The sequence below is a fragment of the Leptonychotes weddellii genome, chromosome 1, assembly GCF_054177405.1.
Source record: "Leptonychotes weddellii isolate Sample4059 chromosome 1, ASM5417740v2, whole genome shotgun sequence".
Lineage (NCBI taxonomy): Eukaryota > Metazoa > Chordata > Mammalia > Carnivora > Phocidae > Leptonychotes > Leptonychotes weddellii.
The window spans coordinates 63339918-63359016 of NC_138369.1; the positions used below are offsets into that span (position 1 = coordinate 63339918).

Genomic DNA, 19099 nt, shown 5'->3' on the forward strand with positions numbered 1-19099 from the left:
TACACCAGTCAGAGGCAGCTCCCGCACCACTGGAAGTACAGGGACACCTAGAAATAATCAAAGTCAACCCACTCTTTTAGAAGAGGAAACTGAGGCTCAAAGAGAGTAAATGATTTGCCTCAAAATCACACACAGTGGCTGAGTGGGTTTTAATGCACAAGATTCTACCTCAACTACCTTCATAAACTAACTTCATAAATTTTATATATTAGAAATAGTCAGTGGTTTCCATATTATGGAAGAGAGAAGTGCTCCTTCTCAAAAACCAGCAGCAACTATACCAGAGAGCCTGTTAGAAATGCATATCCATGGTCTCCACCCCAGGCCTGGTGAATCATTATCTCTTGGGCTCAGAAATCTGTGCTTCAGCAAGTTCTCTGAGTGGTATAGAGCAAAGAGAAAATATCTTCCTTAAGCCCACCAATATTTTTTGTAAGTGAGATTCCAGTATGAGTCAGAGATAATACCTACCCTTTTTCCTATCAGCATCCGTTAAGAGATACTTCTCCTGAAGCTTTTAACATATAGCAGAGAACTTAAGTCCACAATCTTTCACATTTTTAAAAGCCCTTACTTTCCAAAATAGTTTAGGTTTTTCTAACAACAACAGGAAAAAGTTGAGTTATTTACCTTCCAAGTCCAACCTCAACCTTTCCCAGACCAAAACCTAACATATTTATATGTCTTAGCCCTGGCACATTCCTTTTGTTTAAATAACTGCTTTTAAGTAAATATTTATTTTTCCAAGTCTTGCCCTAACTCCTTCACAAATCAAGGTAGTCAATGGCAATAGCCCCCCCCGCCCCCACCCACTGTAATCCACATATAATCACATATATTGCTTTGTCAATTGATTATAGAGTTATGTATTTGTGTTTTGGTTTATCAGTCACTTCCTGGTGTTTTGATATTTGCTCCCAATCTTAAAGTCCAGAACAAAGACAAATAAATACTCTCCACTTTGTTTTCCTCTTTCAATATTTTAGAGGTTGGAAAATTTACAAAATAAATATCCTCTCAACCTTCTTGTGAAAGCATTGCAAAAGAGAAGAAGAAAAATTGAGTAATTGTTTCCCCAAATTTAAAAATACCCAGCTAAGGCATATTCAAATGACAAATAGCTGTACTGATATTACTTTAAAAATAATCAGACAGCAATCTAAAAATACAGGTCCATGGGTCTTAATTCATTATCCATTATTTAATTTCATTTGGAGGGCAAAGCTAAATATATTTATTCTATTTGCACAGAAATAAGAGAGTCAATAACCTAAGTGTTGGTAGATAAGAGATTAACAAAATCATTTCCGAAGGGCGTTTCATCACTACCACATTTCCTCACAAATCCAAAACTATTTGCTGAGTATGGTTCTTGGCCTTGGTGGGAAATAGCTTCAGTGGAGGTGGAAGGAGATGTTTTCAAGGAAAGCAGAGTATTAGTTTTATAATTCCGCAATTACCTGGTCATGGCTGAACTTCTATTTACCAAGAACTGGCCAGAAAAATTTGGCAACACGGGAGGTCACCATCCTGAAACCTACCACTTCGAAAGTTTTTGAGATTCCCTTCGCTAACACTTCTCCAAAAAAAGCAGCTACCTTTATGAGATTCATCACTGATTCCGCCAGCCACATTGGGTTCGAAGGCCCAGCTAATGTTTGCTCATCGTCCTTTTGGTCAATACCTGCGTATCTGCCCATAGTCCCAGGTAGGCCTGCTCAGGACCCCCGAACAAAAAGTACACAAATCCCATTCGCTAACATAAGCTGGACTTAGTTCTCAAATTTGAGTCCCATTTAGCAGAGTCTTCCTCACGAGGCACCAATAAAGGGGTATACCGAGGGCAAACCCAAGTCCTGTGTGGCTGGAGTACACAGAGGGCAGCATGGGGGTGAGGAACGGGGGAGCAGAGGGGCACTTACGGTTGGCACAGCTTGATTAGGTCCTGGTCAGTGGTGCCTGGTGGAAGGCCTCGGATGTACAGGTTGGTTTTACTCAACTGTTCCCCGCTGCTGTTGCTGGTGCTGTTTGTGCTGGGGCTGGGAGGAGCCATGGGGTGGGGAGCTGGTGCATAGGACTGCTGGAAACAGAAAAGGCTGTTACTGCAAAAACAAAGCCAGCACGCATTCACAGGCCAGCAGCTCAACGCACCTCGAAAGCAAGGCAAGCTTCCCGGCCTCTCTGACCCACACATGCACACACATCTTTATATCCCCACCCTGCGTACTTCTGAGAACATCATTTGCTCCCCCCACCCCGGACCTGCATTCAGATCGGTGTACGTTGGCCATAAGTGGGACAAAAAGAAATTCGCAGGTGCTCCTGACAGTGGTGTATGGCTTCTGAGCTAGTCCGCTGGGATTTTCCGTAGGCCTATAAAGTAGCACGGTACCTCCCTCCCTGTTAGAACCATAGTTCATTCACTCTTGGCACCAAAGCCCTGCTCCTAGTTCGCTTCAGCAGCCACACATCTTTGCCTTGTCTCTACTCCTTCTTCTCTCCGTCTCTCCAGCAAAACAAAACACAGAATGACACACTTCCTCTTATTATTGTCTTCACCATCACTCTCCAACATAATTCCTGATACATAGAAATCACTCTATAAATAGTGAATCTATGAATGAACAACCAGATGGATGAATCTATCTTACCTCTTTCTCCCACTCCCAAATCTGCTTCTTCATGGTGAATGCCCTTTGTTTGTAGTACTGAGCCACAAATCTCTCACTACAGTCAAGATTCCCTTTCAGTTATTCTAGGATCTCAATCTAGGTAGCACTCCAACTTGGAGGGGATAATTCTTTGTTGTGGGGCCCTTCATGCTCATTCCATTGTACATCCTCCATTGTTCATTGCAGGATGGTAACAGCATTCTTGTCCTTTACTCATCAGATTCTAGTAGCACCCATCGTCCAGCTGTGACAACCAAAAATATCTCTGCACACTGTCAAGTGTCCCCTGACAGGGGGAGTGGGGATCTCCCCCAGCAGAGAACTACTGCTCTAACCTGTCAAACTATTTTATAACAAAATAAAAAGATAGAATGACCCCCAGCAACTTGAGGGTCTTTATAACTATATATGCCAGAATTAATAGATATATTACTCATTATACATTATTTCTTTGTCCCATAGGCAAATCTTCAGAAGTTCTAAAATTACACTGACTATCTAGGTTTGCATCCTGCTGTGCTCTTACCAGCTGTGTGACCTTTGGATGGTGTCTTAACCTCTCTGAGACTCAACATTCTCATTAATATGTCACAGGGTGTCTATGAAAACTCAATGAGCTAATGTAAACAAAATGATTCCTGGAAATTAGTAAGTTAATAAATGTTAGCAATAACAAAAATATAAGAATAATAATATCAATATTAATGATAATGATAATATTGTAGTTCTTATTTGTCTTGCCAGTGATATTAGTCTATATAACTATCCCAGATATACTCAGTCATAACCTACAATGTTATTTAAAGGTACAATGAACACATTTATCAAAATTCCAGTGCGGAAAGTTTTAGCCATGTTTTAACCTGAAGACACATTAGCTGTTTTATCAGGAGTGGGAGGTATGTACTTATCAAACAGCAAGTAGGTGCTTAATAAATACTTAGGCTATACTGTGTACAATAAATAACTGAATGAACACAACACTTAGCCCACAGCAAGAAGAGGCCAAGTTTTAGCAGTATCCAGCCTTGTTTCTTGTTATAATAGTCTGTTTTATACCTTCCGGAATGATCAGATTTGCCCCAGTCAATATTTCCAACTGACTATAAGACAATGCCTCTTAGACACAGTATGCCAAATGAAACTCATAATCTCTGCTTTCTCATCTCCCAATTCTCCACCCCAGCCACCCAGCACAACGACCCCATTTCTTTTAGTGTTGCTGACATTCATCAACCCCCATGCTAGAAGCCTCAGTATTAGCTTCATCTGTTCCTTAATTCTAAATCTCAAAATAAAGTCAGCTACCAAAATCTCTGAGGGGTTGATAGAAGCTTCCTTGTCTCTGAATTCCCACTGCTTCCTAGGCCAGGGTCTGGTCCACCTTGTAGATCCACCAGATCTACCATCTGAACCCTTTTCCCTCTTGCTCTCCTCTTAGGGAGGAAAGTGAGGGAGAGCATAAGACAGAGTGATCACATGCAAACACAAACTAGTCAAGACTGTCCTGGGCAGTTTCTTTAAGGAATGGGGAGGGCGGACAACAGACATGACAGGAGCAAAACCCAGAGCCTCCTCCTTTGAAATAAACATTTCCTCAACCATTTCTTAGGTATTACCTCATTTGTTACCAACATTTATAATGTGGAATTTTACAACAAATTACACAGGAGAATACTTTCTGTCCCCAATGTTTGAATAAAATGAAATACATCCATTGCCTTTTGGAATTTAATATCTGCATAAAGCAGCATGAAGTTTCTTGGCTTGCATGAAAAACTATTCCTCCTTGGTCTACGAATTCTGTTTCGGGGTGCCTTGGTGGCTCAGTCAGTTAAGCATCCGACTCTTGATTTCTGCTCAGGTCATGATCTCAGGGTTGTGAGATAGAGCCCCAGGTAGTACTCTGCGCTCAGCCCAGAGTCTGCTTGTCCTTCCCCTCTGCTCCATCCCCCTCCCCTGCCCCACGTGTGCATGCTCGCTCTCTCTCTCTCTCAAATAAAATCTTAAAAAAAGAAAAAATTCAGTTTCGCTCCTTGCACGCCCCATGACACTTAAGCTCTATCTCTTTACAAGTCCTGCACTTAGTAGGTGTTCAACACATCCTTGCTAAAGTAGCATCCTGGTCTCTGTATCTCCCAATGGGACAGATGGGATTTATCTTTTATTTCCATTATGTGCTTTATTTTTTTTAAATTTCCCAGGGCTTTTTAAAAGCTATTTGTTACTACTTTCACCTCCCCTCTCTCCAAATTCTTTGAATTCCATTCTGTACTCAGGCTTCTTTGAAAATGAGGCTTTGTTTAAAGCAGTTTTTCCCACTGCATAGCTTTTAAAACTACCAGGGAGCCAAAAAAAAAAAAAAAAAAAAAGTCTTCAGCTTTATGTATCATAGATCTGATGGACTAGCACAGACTGAGTCCTTGATTGATCAAGTAAGAGACCATCCTCTACAGGATGTTCAATGTGTGTTTACTTACTTCTCCCCCCACTACCCTCCAGGGGTCTTTGCAAGCATTTCCACAGCCAGAATACCATTTAGTAAATTGCATGGTGCCTAAAACAATAAATATGCCCTCCAAAGTGCCCGATGTATTCACTAGGATAAAATAAATAAATAAACAAAACAGTCAAAAGCAAGTCAAAGTTGTGATGACCATAGGGAACTTGTATGCATAGAAATGCAGTATGTAATTTATAAATAGAGATAATAGCACCAGGCTGTTGTGGAGAAATGATGTATTTCAAAAGCCCTTTGAAAAAAAATACACAATCAAAAGTGGTTTTCCACATCATATTCTTGTTTGTGAGTTCTAGAAGTTCTGCGGAAAGAGGTAGACTTTTCCAGTGTTACTGAGCCAATCAACACACAGATTTTAAGACCCAGTGCCCATCTGTCCCTAATCCTTAATATTTCATTTATCCTTTGATGATATACTGAATGATTCAGGTAGCGGTCTGCATTGTAAATCATTCTTTGGTGTTAAGAATTATAAATTCCCCCCCCTCTCCACCCACTTTCCAAATATACATCCTTTCATCAACAAAACATTGGCAGAAGGTTCCCGGAACGTCTGACAAATGCAAAGGCCTAAATGAATTAATTGGTGAAAAGCAAAAAGCAATGTTGTATGCTCTGGTACCAAAGACAAATGACCAAACTAAAGCATCTCAAAAAAAAAAAAAGGAGCAATCATCTTTAGAGGTTAATGGGTCACAGCAACCACTTTCCTAATTAAAAGTGGCTCTGATTCCTTCCTCAATTCTTTTGTCTTTAGATGGAGTTGGGATTTTATCATCAATTAGCTTTTAAAGCATTTTGAGGCACTAAGGAAGACATTTTAAAATGTTAGTAAAAAAAAATTTATTTTCCCTCAGATAAAACTGACTTTGCTATATTGCTCAAAGTCACACTTTATAAATCCTATTTAGGAGCAATGACTTACAGAGGGGGTTACTGAGCATTGTAATGTTGCACTACGGCAGGGCAGGGAGTTGCTATGAATTTGCAGTGTCAGCTTGGCTAAAACCAGTCAAAAGGGCACATTTTCAGAAAAGGGCCTTCAGATGGCACTCTGTTGAAGGAGCGAGATCGCATTTCTCCTGAACCTGCACACGCTTGGCAAGTATGCAGATTTCCCTCAAATGTTTATTTAGAGTGGCATGGCTGGGAGGGTCTGTTAGGTGTCACAGGATGGGGGTGAAAGCCCTCTGAACCACATGTTGGGGCTGCCCCATTAGTGGATCAGTACCAGTGTCCTCTTTGGGAAATTAAATAAAATGTCTTGACATCCATTTTGGAAGATAATGATTCTAATAATCACAGGTAGCATTGGTGGTGTGCTTCCTAAGCATTTTATGTAACAGCCCAATGAGGCAAATAATACTCTTCTCATTCACAAATGGGAAAACAGAAGTGCAAACCAGGCAGATGACCTTCTGAAGGTCACGCAGCCGGATCCCCAACTTGTACCTAGGAGATTTGACTCCAGAAGACACGCAGTCCCCCCTCCACACTCTAGAGCTTCACGTATTAATGACAGGGGCAGCAATAAACACAAACAGCTTTCTGACCGTGAACTTTGGGGGATGACATTGAGGCTCTGGTGCATCCAAGTACAAGGAGGAGACAAAGAAGGATGAGGATAAACAGCATACAGTCAAAACGGAGGTTAATAATAAGCCTTTTCCTCTATCAGAATTTAAATGAAGTCCACTTTAAAATTTAATTTCAAAGGGGAAGTGACCATCAGAAGCAAACTTGTTATGAGTTTTTCAAATAATGTCAAACAAGTGGGTCCATTTGTCAAGATTCATGGTGTGTTATTTGATAACAGGAAAATGAACTAGCTTGTAGATCATCCTAAACAGCTGATTCATTTAGTGTGCTTTGTTAATATGCCTCATTTTTCAAGTTTGAAAAGTGAATCAACCGGGTCCTCCTACATTCTTATAAAATGTTTGATTTGTGTGTGTAGGTCTGGAGGGAGGTTCATTGTGTTTTTAACCCCTAAGTATTTTGGAGGATTTACCAATTTATGGATATGAAAGATACGACTTATAGTTTTGTTTGTTTTTCCTCTTTTTGCATTTTAGCAGAAAGCATTTGATATATCCAATAAGTGCTGCTCACATATCAATAGGGTAAAGCAAATCATTAAAAATCATCTTTCATACAGTATCAAACATATTAGATGAAAAAAAGGCAGGGCTGTAATACACACCTACTAGCTAGCTCATTTTAAACCGGAGTTCTCGAACTTGTCACTATTGACATTTTGGACAAGATAATTCTTTGTTGTGGGGGGCCGCCCTGTGCACTGCAGGACAGCACCCCTGTCCTTTACTACTAGACGACAGGTGCACTACCCTCCCCCCAAGTTGTGGTCAGCAAAAATATTTCCAGATATTTTCAAATGCTCCTAGGGGGTAAAAATGCTCCTGCTTGATAATCACTGCCTTTAACAGATCCAACCCCTCTCCTTGAAGAACTAATACCAATACAGCACCCCTCATGGAATAATAATAGTAACTCAATGGCCTACAGCCCACTTCATTGAAAAACCCCCTCACCCACCAAAGTTCAACTTCTTACCCCCAAGGAGATATGGTATTCACCTCCCCGTGCCTCTACCCTCCTTAACTAAGACGTTGGTATGCCAAATATCATCCGCAGCAGACTAGGTCTGAAACATACTTCTTCCTCTTATTGAAAACATCACTCTTTTACAAAGAGAATTTTAAATATTTTTTGCATGCAATTCCCCTTGGCTGGGAATCACAGGGCTTCGATGCCAAACTGCAGTCAATTCTATTCCCGGCATCTGGTTGCTGGCAGGATCCTGAAGCAGTTGGTCTGGTGGTTTTTTGGAGTAGCCTTGGACTCCATCACACAGCAGTCTGTTCTGCTGATGGTCTCCCCAATTTGTTTTTATTCATCTCCAGTGCAATAGAATTTGTACTCTTTTATCCACTCAAGGGTAAAGCCCTGGATAAAGTCTCCTATGGGACTGACATGCCAAGTCTTTTACTATCCAAAAATGAATACAAATCACATTCCTGTCTTAAATCATACATTATTTAGCCTGCACGTACACATGCAATCCATTGCTCAGTGGATAACACTGCTGCAAGCTATTGAATTCCTCTCCCAGACAGTATAATTTCCACATAACCTTGCTTCTGCAGACCTCTCCTCTAGTGTGAACACAACACGAACAAGTAGACATGGCAAGAACTGCAGCAGTCACTCGAGAGCCTATAATAGCCTCGAATGAGGGTGTGTACAAATATTGTCCATGCAGGAATAAATGCAGCTAAATGAATATCTAAGGCAAGATGTGCGATTTTAGCCATGGTTGCATGAACCACATATATGCTAGCTTTGCAATTTTATGCTAGGCAATTGCCCCTCCATTATCTAGAATACGACTATAGAAAACAATTGTTTCAATTACACCTTTTATAATAGAGTTCGGTGAAAACCTGCACCACTTCTCTTTTCCTACCCACAGATCAGATACGGAAATGAGCAATAAAGGACAAGACTCCTCACAAAAGGCAATCACTTGCACATTCTCTGTCAACGGTCTTGGTAACAGCCACTGTCAACAGTGGTAACCTGGTGTTTAAGAGCTCCACATTGCCCTCTGGGAATCCTGCTCGACCACTAACTAGGCACTTAAACCTCTAGTCACGAGTAAAACAGGAATTGCAATGATCTCACCTCATAAGACTGCTGTGAGGCTTTAGTATAAAAATTACATATAAAGTATTTAGCACAGTTCCTGGCACAGAGTCAATACTCAATAAATACTTGTTGATCTTATTATTTTCATCAGCATCATCGTGATGCAGATCCTTAAAAGAGACACTACACTCTCAATCCCAGTTGGAGTAATGTACCTTCAAAGGGGTGCTACAAGAGTCAATTGTTTATTTTTTTAAGCGTGGGAGCCACTATTCTTGAGATGAAACTATGTCACTAGAACTGTGGTTTGTCATTTTCATCAAGAATCAAAAAGTAATAACTGAGCACTGATGAAACAATCATTGTGGACTGAATGACTGATTAGTTTCAAGGTATTTACAAATCACTAGTGAGGTTTTATTGAAATTCTGTTAGGATGAGATTCACTTTTGCTGTAAATATTAGTTTTTAAAAACCTCAGCAGATTGCATAATGACACATTGCTCTGTGCTATTTACAAATAGGATTAATCTAAAGTCATTGAATTCCATTCAGAGGTTTGGATATTAAATGACATTTTAAAATTCATGGTACTTGGAAACACAAGTAAACTAGTTATTGTTCCTTTCAAGCACCTATAATAAACAATTTCCTTTAACAAATTTACAAGCTAGAGAAGAGTGGCTGCTATAAGTGATGGCAATGGCCTTTTATAAAGATTGCTCAGTTCTCCAAATGCCGATGACATCTGGCCTTTGCTCCCATCCATCTTTTAATTCGGCCAACTCTTGATCTCTTTAAGGAAAAATAAGCAAAATTAAAATACATTTCAAAATTTGAGGAACTTAGGGATTTCATTTAAAGTTCAAGTCTACGCTTAGAAAATAACCCCAACAGCTCATGATTCCAATATTAATAAGGATTGAGTCCTCATGCAAAGAAAAAAAAAATGAGCCATGATTGGTACCCAAGGTAGAGATTACAATGTCATCTATGCTACGAACAGTAATTGTTAGAATTCCCAGAAATATCAAAAGTGACTATAATCCCGGGATGGGACCTCTGTTCTGTTTGTCCCGGGTATATCTCAGAGATCAACTCAAATACATGCTTTTGTAGTGGGCTAGAATCTCTGGGAAAGACTGAAAACCCAGAACAGATCACCTAACTGCTCTGGGAGAGCCAACGGTCAGCATCTCAATTCCAAATGCAATCAGAGATAAAGACGAGATCTTACAAAGAGTTAAACAATTACACTTGAGTCACATTCTTATACCTTATAAGATATGTTTATTATTTTTAGTTTTCTCCCCATAATCTCTATTTTGATTCTTTTCCTATTTTTTATAATATCCTATGTTTCCTAATCCAATTATCTGTTTCTCTAAAACTACAATCAGTAATTTATTATCAACAATTAGTTACCCTAGCTTTATTAGGTATGCCATCCTAAATAGAATGAAGACCAGTAGATGCAGCTTACAGGGCACCACTATAAGATATGTTGCCCTAGTACTATATTGCAACTAAATGAACACTTTCAAAGTTTTCTTCTTCAGCCATGAAAACAAATTTAATGAGTCATTTCCACTCAATTGACTAATTTCCATATTAACCAATCATATTACTGACTTGGTTACCAGTAGCTAATGGGTGATAGAAAAGAAGCATTTTGTTTCAAGTCGTGTATAACAAAAATTACTACCAATAATAGAAGGCAAATCAGAACACCAAATGGTTTTAAGACTTTTCTGATACACTAAATGATTCAGTCCACTTAGATCAGAATTTACTTTTTCTGAAAGTAAATCCATGTTGACTTAGGAGCAATGCAATAATAGCATAAAGAACAAGTGCAGTAAAATGTGATTTCTTTATCGAGGCTTTCATTCCACATCCACAATGTCTCTCCAGCCCCTATCTAACCCTGACTTGCTCTATTTCCCAGTGCTTGTCCACCTCTCTTGCCACACCATGGTGACATCTGAATTTATACTTTATTTTGTCTTCCTTCCTTTACTTAGAATGCCTGGGCTGCATTCTTATGCCTTTTTCTAGGGTGACTCTAAAGTGTATCTTACAAACTGGGGTACTTTTAAGAGCAAAAGAGGGAGTCATTGATAAATATATCGGGACACAAGTTATAAATGGAGACTGTCCAAAGAAACTTGGAACACATAGCCATCCTATGATTATTTTCTATTTGTCTAAATCTCGCACTTTCATCTAGAGTCACCTAAAGTTTCACCCCATATCACAGCATTATCCTTTTATTACTTTAGACCTATTTCATTTATCCCTCTTTTTTGGTTTCTACTAATTAAATATTCACAAAAGGTTATAAATAATTAATAAGAATAGCAATGATTAATATTCATTGAACATATACTATATGCCAGGCATTGTTCTAAGAATTTTATATTGATTTATTTAGATGATCTCAGAACTTTTGGAGGTAGCTATTATTACTACCCCCATAATGAAGATGAGAATACAGAGATTTGAAGAGTTTAAATGACTCTTTGAGGTTGTTCAGATACTCTGTGACAAAATTCAGAACCTGAAGTGAGGCAGTTTTCACTCCAGTTAATTCCAGATTTAATTGTAAATATGTGCAGTCCAAGATGGTAGCCACTAGTTATACGTAGCTATTTAAATTTAAATATAATTGATGTAAATAATTAATTAAAATTAAAAAGTTCAGTTCCTCAGTCACACTAGCCATGTATCAGATGTTCAAAAACACATGCCTACTAACTGCTATGTTGGACAGGAAGACATAGAACATTTGCACCATCACATAAAGTTCTGCTGAACAGAACTGATGTAGACCATTCTTACAGATACAAGGCATCATCTCGCCAGACTATACTACACAACTGCAGTACCTAAATGTGCTGAGCAAAATAATGGTCACGATCTCTATGCTGTTATCCATAGGGTTTTTTTAAGTGCAATTAATCTCCTTTCAATAGAGACCATATTTAAGTTTTTTTCTCCTTCAGGAGTGGGTCTAGATTTTGGCATATAAAATCTCTCTTCCAACTGATACCTCGCTTAGCCAAAAGTGGAAATTATTAAAAGCTATATCCAGAAAGTAAAATATAATCTGTAAGAAGCACAAGATGTATTTTATTTGTTTTTAACCAAAACCAAAGTTTCATCTGTATTTTAAAATTTCTTAATACCGAGAAAGAAGAGCAACAGAGATAAACTGCTGGTACAGAATAAATGTCTCTGTCTTTGGCAGGCAAGCTTCTGGCCCAATGAAGCTCTGCATTTTCAGTACATCTTCTACTTTACCTGCATATCCCAAAAGAAGAGCACCCTTACTCCCCACCTATTATATGCTATTCTACCAATCTTATTTCCCTCTAAACTGAACCAAGGAATAAAAGGAGAATGCTTTCTTACAGTGAACTACAGAGGCAATTCAGCAAATTCATAAACAATAACCTATATTCCATGACATAAAATAGTTACGTTGTTTTATTAGCCAATTCATTCATATTTTATTGATGTAGCAAAATTAAATGTAAACAGAACCTACGCTTCAAAAGTCCTAAATCTAAGAAATTTGGACTATAGAACAAAATAATTTCCTCAAGAAGACAATGTTGGAACACAGATCAAAAATGCAACATCAATTAATACATGCAAAATAATTGCTTCATTATAAAAACTGGAAGGAGCACTTGTGCAGATAATTTTCTGTGAATATATTTTCAACATTTATTGTGTTTTGGGCCATGAGATGATAACTATGAGAATAAATTAATGCTCAAGTTCAACAAAAAGTGATCTGATAATAAAATGAACATTAGGCATTTTATATTATTAACATCTTTATTAAAATTTTTAAATCAGAAACTTATATTTATACCTTCAAACTTTTATTTCTCATATTTGTAAACCTGTATGAAGTCTCCCATTTTCAGTATATTTTAAGTCAATCTGCCTTGTAACTTAAAGAATATTCAAAATCGTACAGACACATCTAATTTGTTGTAAGATTACTGGATATACTTTTTGCCCAGTGATATTCTCCATAATCAAGGCAACAAACTATCTCTACTAAGACAGTACTGCTTTTCCTTTTCCAAATTACTCCTGTTCTTTTTAAATAAGTGACTGACACTTCAGAGACTGGCAAATAAAGGGCATTTGCTTCTGATTGGTAGACTCTCATGCTCTGGTTTCTCTTCAGATCGTATAAATCTTTCGCCTTTTACTGATTGGTAGACTCTCCAAAGGCTCAAGAAGAAGGAAATATTATTATCATTGTTATTATTATTGCATAGTACTAAGAGCATAAATGCTGAAGCCACACCACCCAAGTTCAAATTCTGCTTTACCACTTATTGTCTGTATGGCCTTGGGCAAATTACCTAAATTCTTCTGCCTCAGTCTCCTCATCTGTGAAACTGGGGATAATAACTACCTTCAAAGATTGTTAGACATTTCAAATGAATGATTATGTGTAAAGCAATGAGAATAAAGCCAGGAACACAATAAACCCTCTATGGGTGCTTGCTATTATTATTATATAAATCCTAAAGCATTTTACAATACCCATTGTTATCATGAACAATAATGTTCTTTTGAGTAAGAGGAATATTGGTTGGTCTATTGAATGATCTAACAAACTCTGGTTTGCCTAGTGTAAAATCTTACAATCCAAAGTCCACTGATGCTTATCCAACTGAAATTCTCTAGATTAGAAATCAAGAAATGTTATTCTTCAATAGACTTTAGGCTCAGTTAGTGCTATTTTAGCTACTAATACTGATTGCCTTCAGATAAACTGATGAGAAGACTGTTAGAAGAATTTTTTAAGACAAATATAAACTTTCACAGGGGAAGTCATTCTTAGAATACACAAATTCTAGGAAAATATCTACAAATTGTGAAAGTACTCATTAAAATAAGATATATCTTATTGCCAGTGGAAAAAGCTTAGATCAGTTAAATAACACACTAACTACTAAATGTCCATGCACTTAACTGAAAGGACTTTTATATACAGAAAATATGCTGTATTAATTTCATAGCTTTTAACTCTAAAAATAATTAGGTTTTTAAAAATTGTTGCCCTGCAAGGATATTTTGTAGGTAAACAATTACTTAAACCGTTTATTTCAGTTTAATTATCACCCTAATTTCTAGTAAGTTGTATGATATGTGCCCTAGGGTAACTGTAACAAATAGTCTATAGTATAAAAATTGAATAGTCATACATTTATACATTTCAAAGTGCTTATGACACATCTCCAATATTCCAGAAAATTATTTTATTTCATTTTTTTTCAGTTTGGAGAATTCTATGTATACTTCAGCAAACAGAGATAAAAGCTTCTTCAAAGGTATAATTACTAAAAGAGTTTTCCAAGAGTGACCATTCCTTTGTCTCCTCAAGAGAAGCCTCAGAGTTTGCTCTATTCAGTAGAAAGCAAATTGTTTGGAGTGGGGGATCAAAACAGAAAACTAACTGAGAATTACTGCTACTATTCCAGTTCTGTGAGGAAACCACAAAAACAAAAGTTCCGATATATAACTTTGCTGATTTCTGAAATGTAAATACTCCTACAGGGTGGGTTTTAACCTACGAAGAGTCGAACAACTAGCTCACAAAATTTCTGAGAATTTAGTAACCAGCTCTCACATGCAGTACCAGCCACATCTGGCACCCCATTATATTGAAAAATGGAAGTGACCGTAGTTGAAATGCTATTTAATGGCCCAACATCCTAGAAGACATAAACAAAAGAAAGAGTTTATATGCCTGAGTAGGAAGGAACCTAGGAATACCCTATGAAAACCGAATATGAATTTCTTGGTATCTCTGTCTCAGCTGCTAGGCCCAGAGGACACCATGAGAGAGTACGTGGGTGGAATGTGCAAACCGATTTAGGAAATCTCCATGATCTAATGGAGGAATGGTACAGAAAACAGAAGAACTTCCTGAAGAAAGATGGGACTCAAAGAGAACCTTTGTGTCCATTAGCCAACAGAAAAAGAAAAGTCACCCAAAAGAAAGTAACTTTATGTTGTCATTCCTTGAGGACAAACACTTAGGGTCTACTTTAAACTCTTTGAGGGCAGAACATTAACACCATGGATTTGATCACATTAAGCAGAATCAAAACAGAGGCAACCAAACATAAGAAATTAAATTATGACAGCATCCATCATTAAAGCAAAAAGTATAGCATTAATTACTAGAGTGATAATAAAAGCTGCCTCCTTGAAATCATAGTATCAATAGTTTTATAAGCATTGTTTAATTTAGGAAATGGGTTAATTAACAGCTTGTGGTGTTAAATATTTTAACAAGCTAACTTTACATATTACATTTTATATATATCTATGATAAAACACATATGTATCCCATCACCCTTTCTACTTATAGCCAATATCATACAGAACCCCAAATTTTGGCTGATAATGGATAAACAACTTGTTCAAGTTTACAAAATCTGTACAATGTAGCAAAGGCTAGACTTATAGCTCCTTATAGATTTGCAAATGGAGCAAATAATTTTTGTTTGTTTGTTTCTATACATAGACTTCCTAAAGCTGCTGGCTTTAAGAATTTCTCTCCAGAATTTTGACTTGAAGGAGGGATCTAATTAAAGAAAAGTTATATTAAACCAAAGAAAGACGAAAACCTTCTAATTTTCAGATAACCAATACAAATTTAATCCATACTACAACATGTGTAAAACAGCATTCATCATGTAAATTCGACAGTAATATAAAACTAAATATTATTATGAGAAAATATTTTAAAAGATAAAATATCCAGTGACAATAATTCCTTAAAGTCCTAAAGAAACAAAATTAGAGAAACAGTGGAGGCAGTTGACAGTAGCAAAGAGTTCTCAGTACATATAACTGCAGGATAGAAAACAAAGGAAAGATAAATAGAGAAATTTGATATGCACCAAAATGTGGTCTATATTTACATCTATTAAAGTATAAGAGAACAGGGGTGCCTGGGTGGCTCAGTCAGTTAAGCATGTGACTCTCGATTTCGGCTCAGGTCATGATCTCAGGGTCGTGAGATCAAGCCCCACGTCAGACTCTTCACCCAGTGGAGATTCTCTCTCACCTCTCCTCTACCCCTCCCCACTGCTCTCTCTTTCTCTCTCTCTCTCAAACAAACAAACAATAAAGTACAAGAGAACACAATGCCTCCGTTCAATGCTAATTCTTAAGAGATTCTCTCTTTTATTGTAACCTATGCTCTTCTGCTCTTCACAATAAGTAAAGAACAACATATTTTATTTACTACTCAGAGTGACTGTTTTAAGTATAGGAATAGAGAGAGTTGCAAAATGGTCAAATTTTATAATCAGTGTTCTCAGAGGTAATAAATGAAATTAATTTGCTTTCTTTTTCTTGTGGTTTCCAGAAATCAGTAATACTAGAGATAAAAACAAAATGAGAAAAGAGACTAATAACATAGATCTTTCTTACCAGAGTGGTGACTTTTACTCAAATGAATTATGGTCTATCAGTAAACTCATATTTAAGACATTTTTTTTGGCATGGGGATATTATTTATCCAGTGAAAACAGGCATCTGCTGGTGTTATGCTCTGATTGCAACAGAGGAAGGTAAAGATTCCCAAAACAGACTATATCACAGTGGCAGAACTCCTTCTTAATATCCAATATTCCAATGTAGGCACAAAGAAGCATGAGATTCTAGCACAGCTACTTCTGACGCGAAGCACTGTTTGGAGTATTATAATATTCTAAAATGTTGACTGTCCACACACTCTGAGGTTGGCTAAGCTATGTGCAAAGGCACATTTCCTTTTATTTATTGGATTCCACTAGCCATTAATTTCAATCAGCACCAAGGCTTCTGGCAAAGCTAGTTAATGTCATTTGTTAGCAATTTGAGACAGACAAACAGATACATCTTTAATCTTGGTCACTGTTTATATTGTGGACACGACTTTCAATCCCATGTGAAGACAAAGTAATGACCCCCTCCCCCCAAAAAACACATGTTTTGCACTTGCTTTCTCTTGATTAGAAGGATGAAAATGGCACGAGTCAATGGGTTCCATTTACTTTGAGCTACTTATCTCACCCTGGCAGGTCAAATAAAGATACGTCTTGTTTATGAACTGAATGAAAATAAAGATTATGTTTGTAGCTGATATGCCAAATTCTTGTGACCAATCAATATCCCTATATCTTATCCCTCCCTGATCTTACAGATTATTTGTTATTGAAGACACAGAGAAATTGGGAAAATTAGGAAATTATCCCTGACATTTCAAGTTTATTCATAATACACACTTAAATTTCAGTGGGTGGTCTTCCTGTGAACTAGAACACATCTTATTATATATTCTCTTATAAAACTGAATAAAAATATTTAACATTTGTTTTGCTGGCAATGAAGTATTGATAGCTGACAGTCAATTCCTCTCATTGGCAGTAATTCAAGATCCTTTGTGTACTTCTGAAAATAGTTTTCTCAATGAAACTAGTTATAATTCCTGAAACTCTCCAAATAGAACAATGTTACATATCTACATTTTCCTGACTTTGGTATATAGTCTGCTGTGATTTGGATTTGAACCACACATCTCTGACTTAAACCAGTTTCCAAGTTCTACTTGTATTTCTCAAATTCGATGCTATGCAGAAAATGTAACATTTTTATTTTTAATTAATTAACTAACTAATTACTTAATTTTTAGAGTGGGGAGGGGCAGAGGGAGAGAGAGAATCTTAAGCAGGCTCCATGCCCAGTGCAGAGCCTGACTCGGGGCTCAATCTCACGCCCTTGAGATCATGACCTGAGCTGAAATTAAGAGTTGGACGCTTAACCAACTGAGCCATCTAGGCGTCCCATATTTTTCAACTGAAGTATAATTGATACCACGTTACATTAGTTTTTGGGTATAAGAATCATTCTCTTTGACTAGAATGTGTGTGTAGGATATTAGGGAATATGGATGTATTCCACTAATATATAAGCCACTAATATACACTCCCTGATTATAATACTTTGAGAATTAGAATATTATAAAGTAGAGCCAAATGATTGAAGATAAAAAGTCTGAACACCATGAAAGTTGAAAGCAACCAGATGCTTTCTTAGTCTGTTGGGGCTGCTGTAACAAAGTATACCACAGACTGGGTGGCTTATAAACAATAGAATTTTATTTTGCACAGTTTTGAAGACTGGAAGTTTGAGACTAGGGCACCAGCATGGTCAGGTAAGGGTATTCTCTTCCAGCTCCCAGATTTCTCATTGTATCTTCACATGATGGAAGGGACAAGGGGACTCTGTGGGGTCTCTTTTACAACAACACTTATCTTCTTCATAAGGGCTCCACTCTCATGATCTGAGCATCTCCCAAAGCACCCCCTCCCAATACTATCACGTTGGGCATTAGCATTTCAACACACGCTCAGGGAACACAAACATTCAGACTGCATCAGATGCTGAAGTACAAAATGATTAGCATGGGGCGATACATGGCCAAAGGTTAAGATTATGTACTTTGTGAAAATTAACATCTACCCCCCAACATAGGGACAGATCCAGGTTTTGCAGTGCCTAAAACTTGTACAGTTTGAGAGACTCATTAAAAAAAAAGAATATTACATTTCTTTTTTTTTTATTTGTTATTAACTACAAACACATCATCTACCTTACATAAAAACAAAAGACTCTGAAGGTTTTAGACCATATACCAGATACTGTTCAGACTAGTGCCAAAGCATTAATCATAAATTATTTTTGACAAATCCCTTTCCTTGTGTTGCATTACCCTGAAATACTGTTCCTACCACTTCATTACATATCATATCAAATTTAAAGAACTACAAAATAAAAATTGCCAGATAAATAATACTATTATTTAGATGTTAAATATTATTTGTTTAAGCTATAAAGTGGAATTTGTTTATACTCTACGGATTTGCAATTCAAATTATTTTACCTTCCCTCAATAATATTTGCAAACAACCAGTGAAGAAATTCAGGGAGGATAAGAATCTAAGGATTATTTTTTTTTTTTTAAAGATTTTATTTATTTATTTGAGACAGAGAGAATGAGATACAGAGAGCATGAGAGGGAGGAGGGTCAGAGGGAGAAGCAGACTCCCTGCCGAGCAGGGAGCCCGATGTGGGACTCGATCCCGGGACTCCAGGATCATGACCTGAGCCGAAGGCAGTCGCTCAACCAACTGAGCCACCCAGGCGC

General features: G+C 37.4%; 1 protein-coding gene across 1 annotated transcript in view; it reads right to left on the reverse strand.

The window, feature by feature from the left end:
• Positions 1-19099, reverse strand: part of RBMS3 (RNA binding motif single stranded interacting protein 3) — a 668889-nt gene that overhangs the window by 515632 nt on the left and 134158 nt on the right. The window contains exon 2 of the mRNA XM_081826971.1: positions 1923-2080. Coding sequence (XP_081683097.1) covers positions 1923-2080 — 158 coding nt within the window. The remainder of the gene's footprint in view (positions 1-1922; positions 2081-19099) is intronic.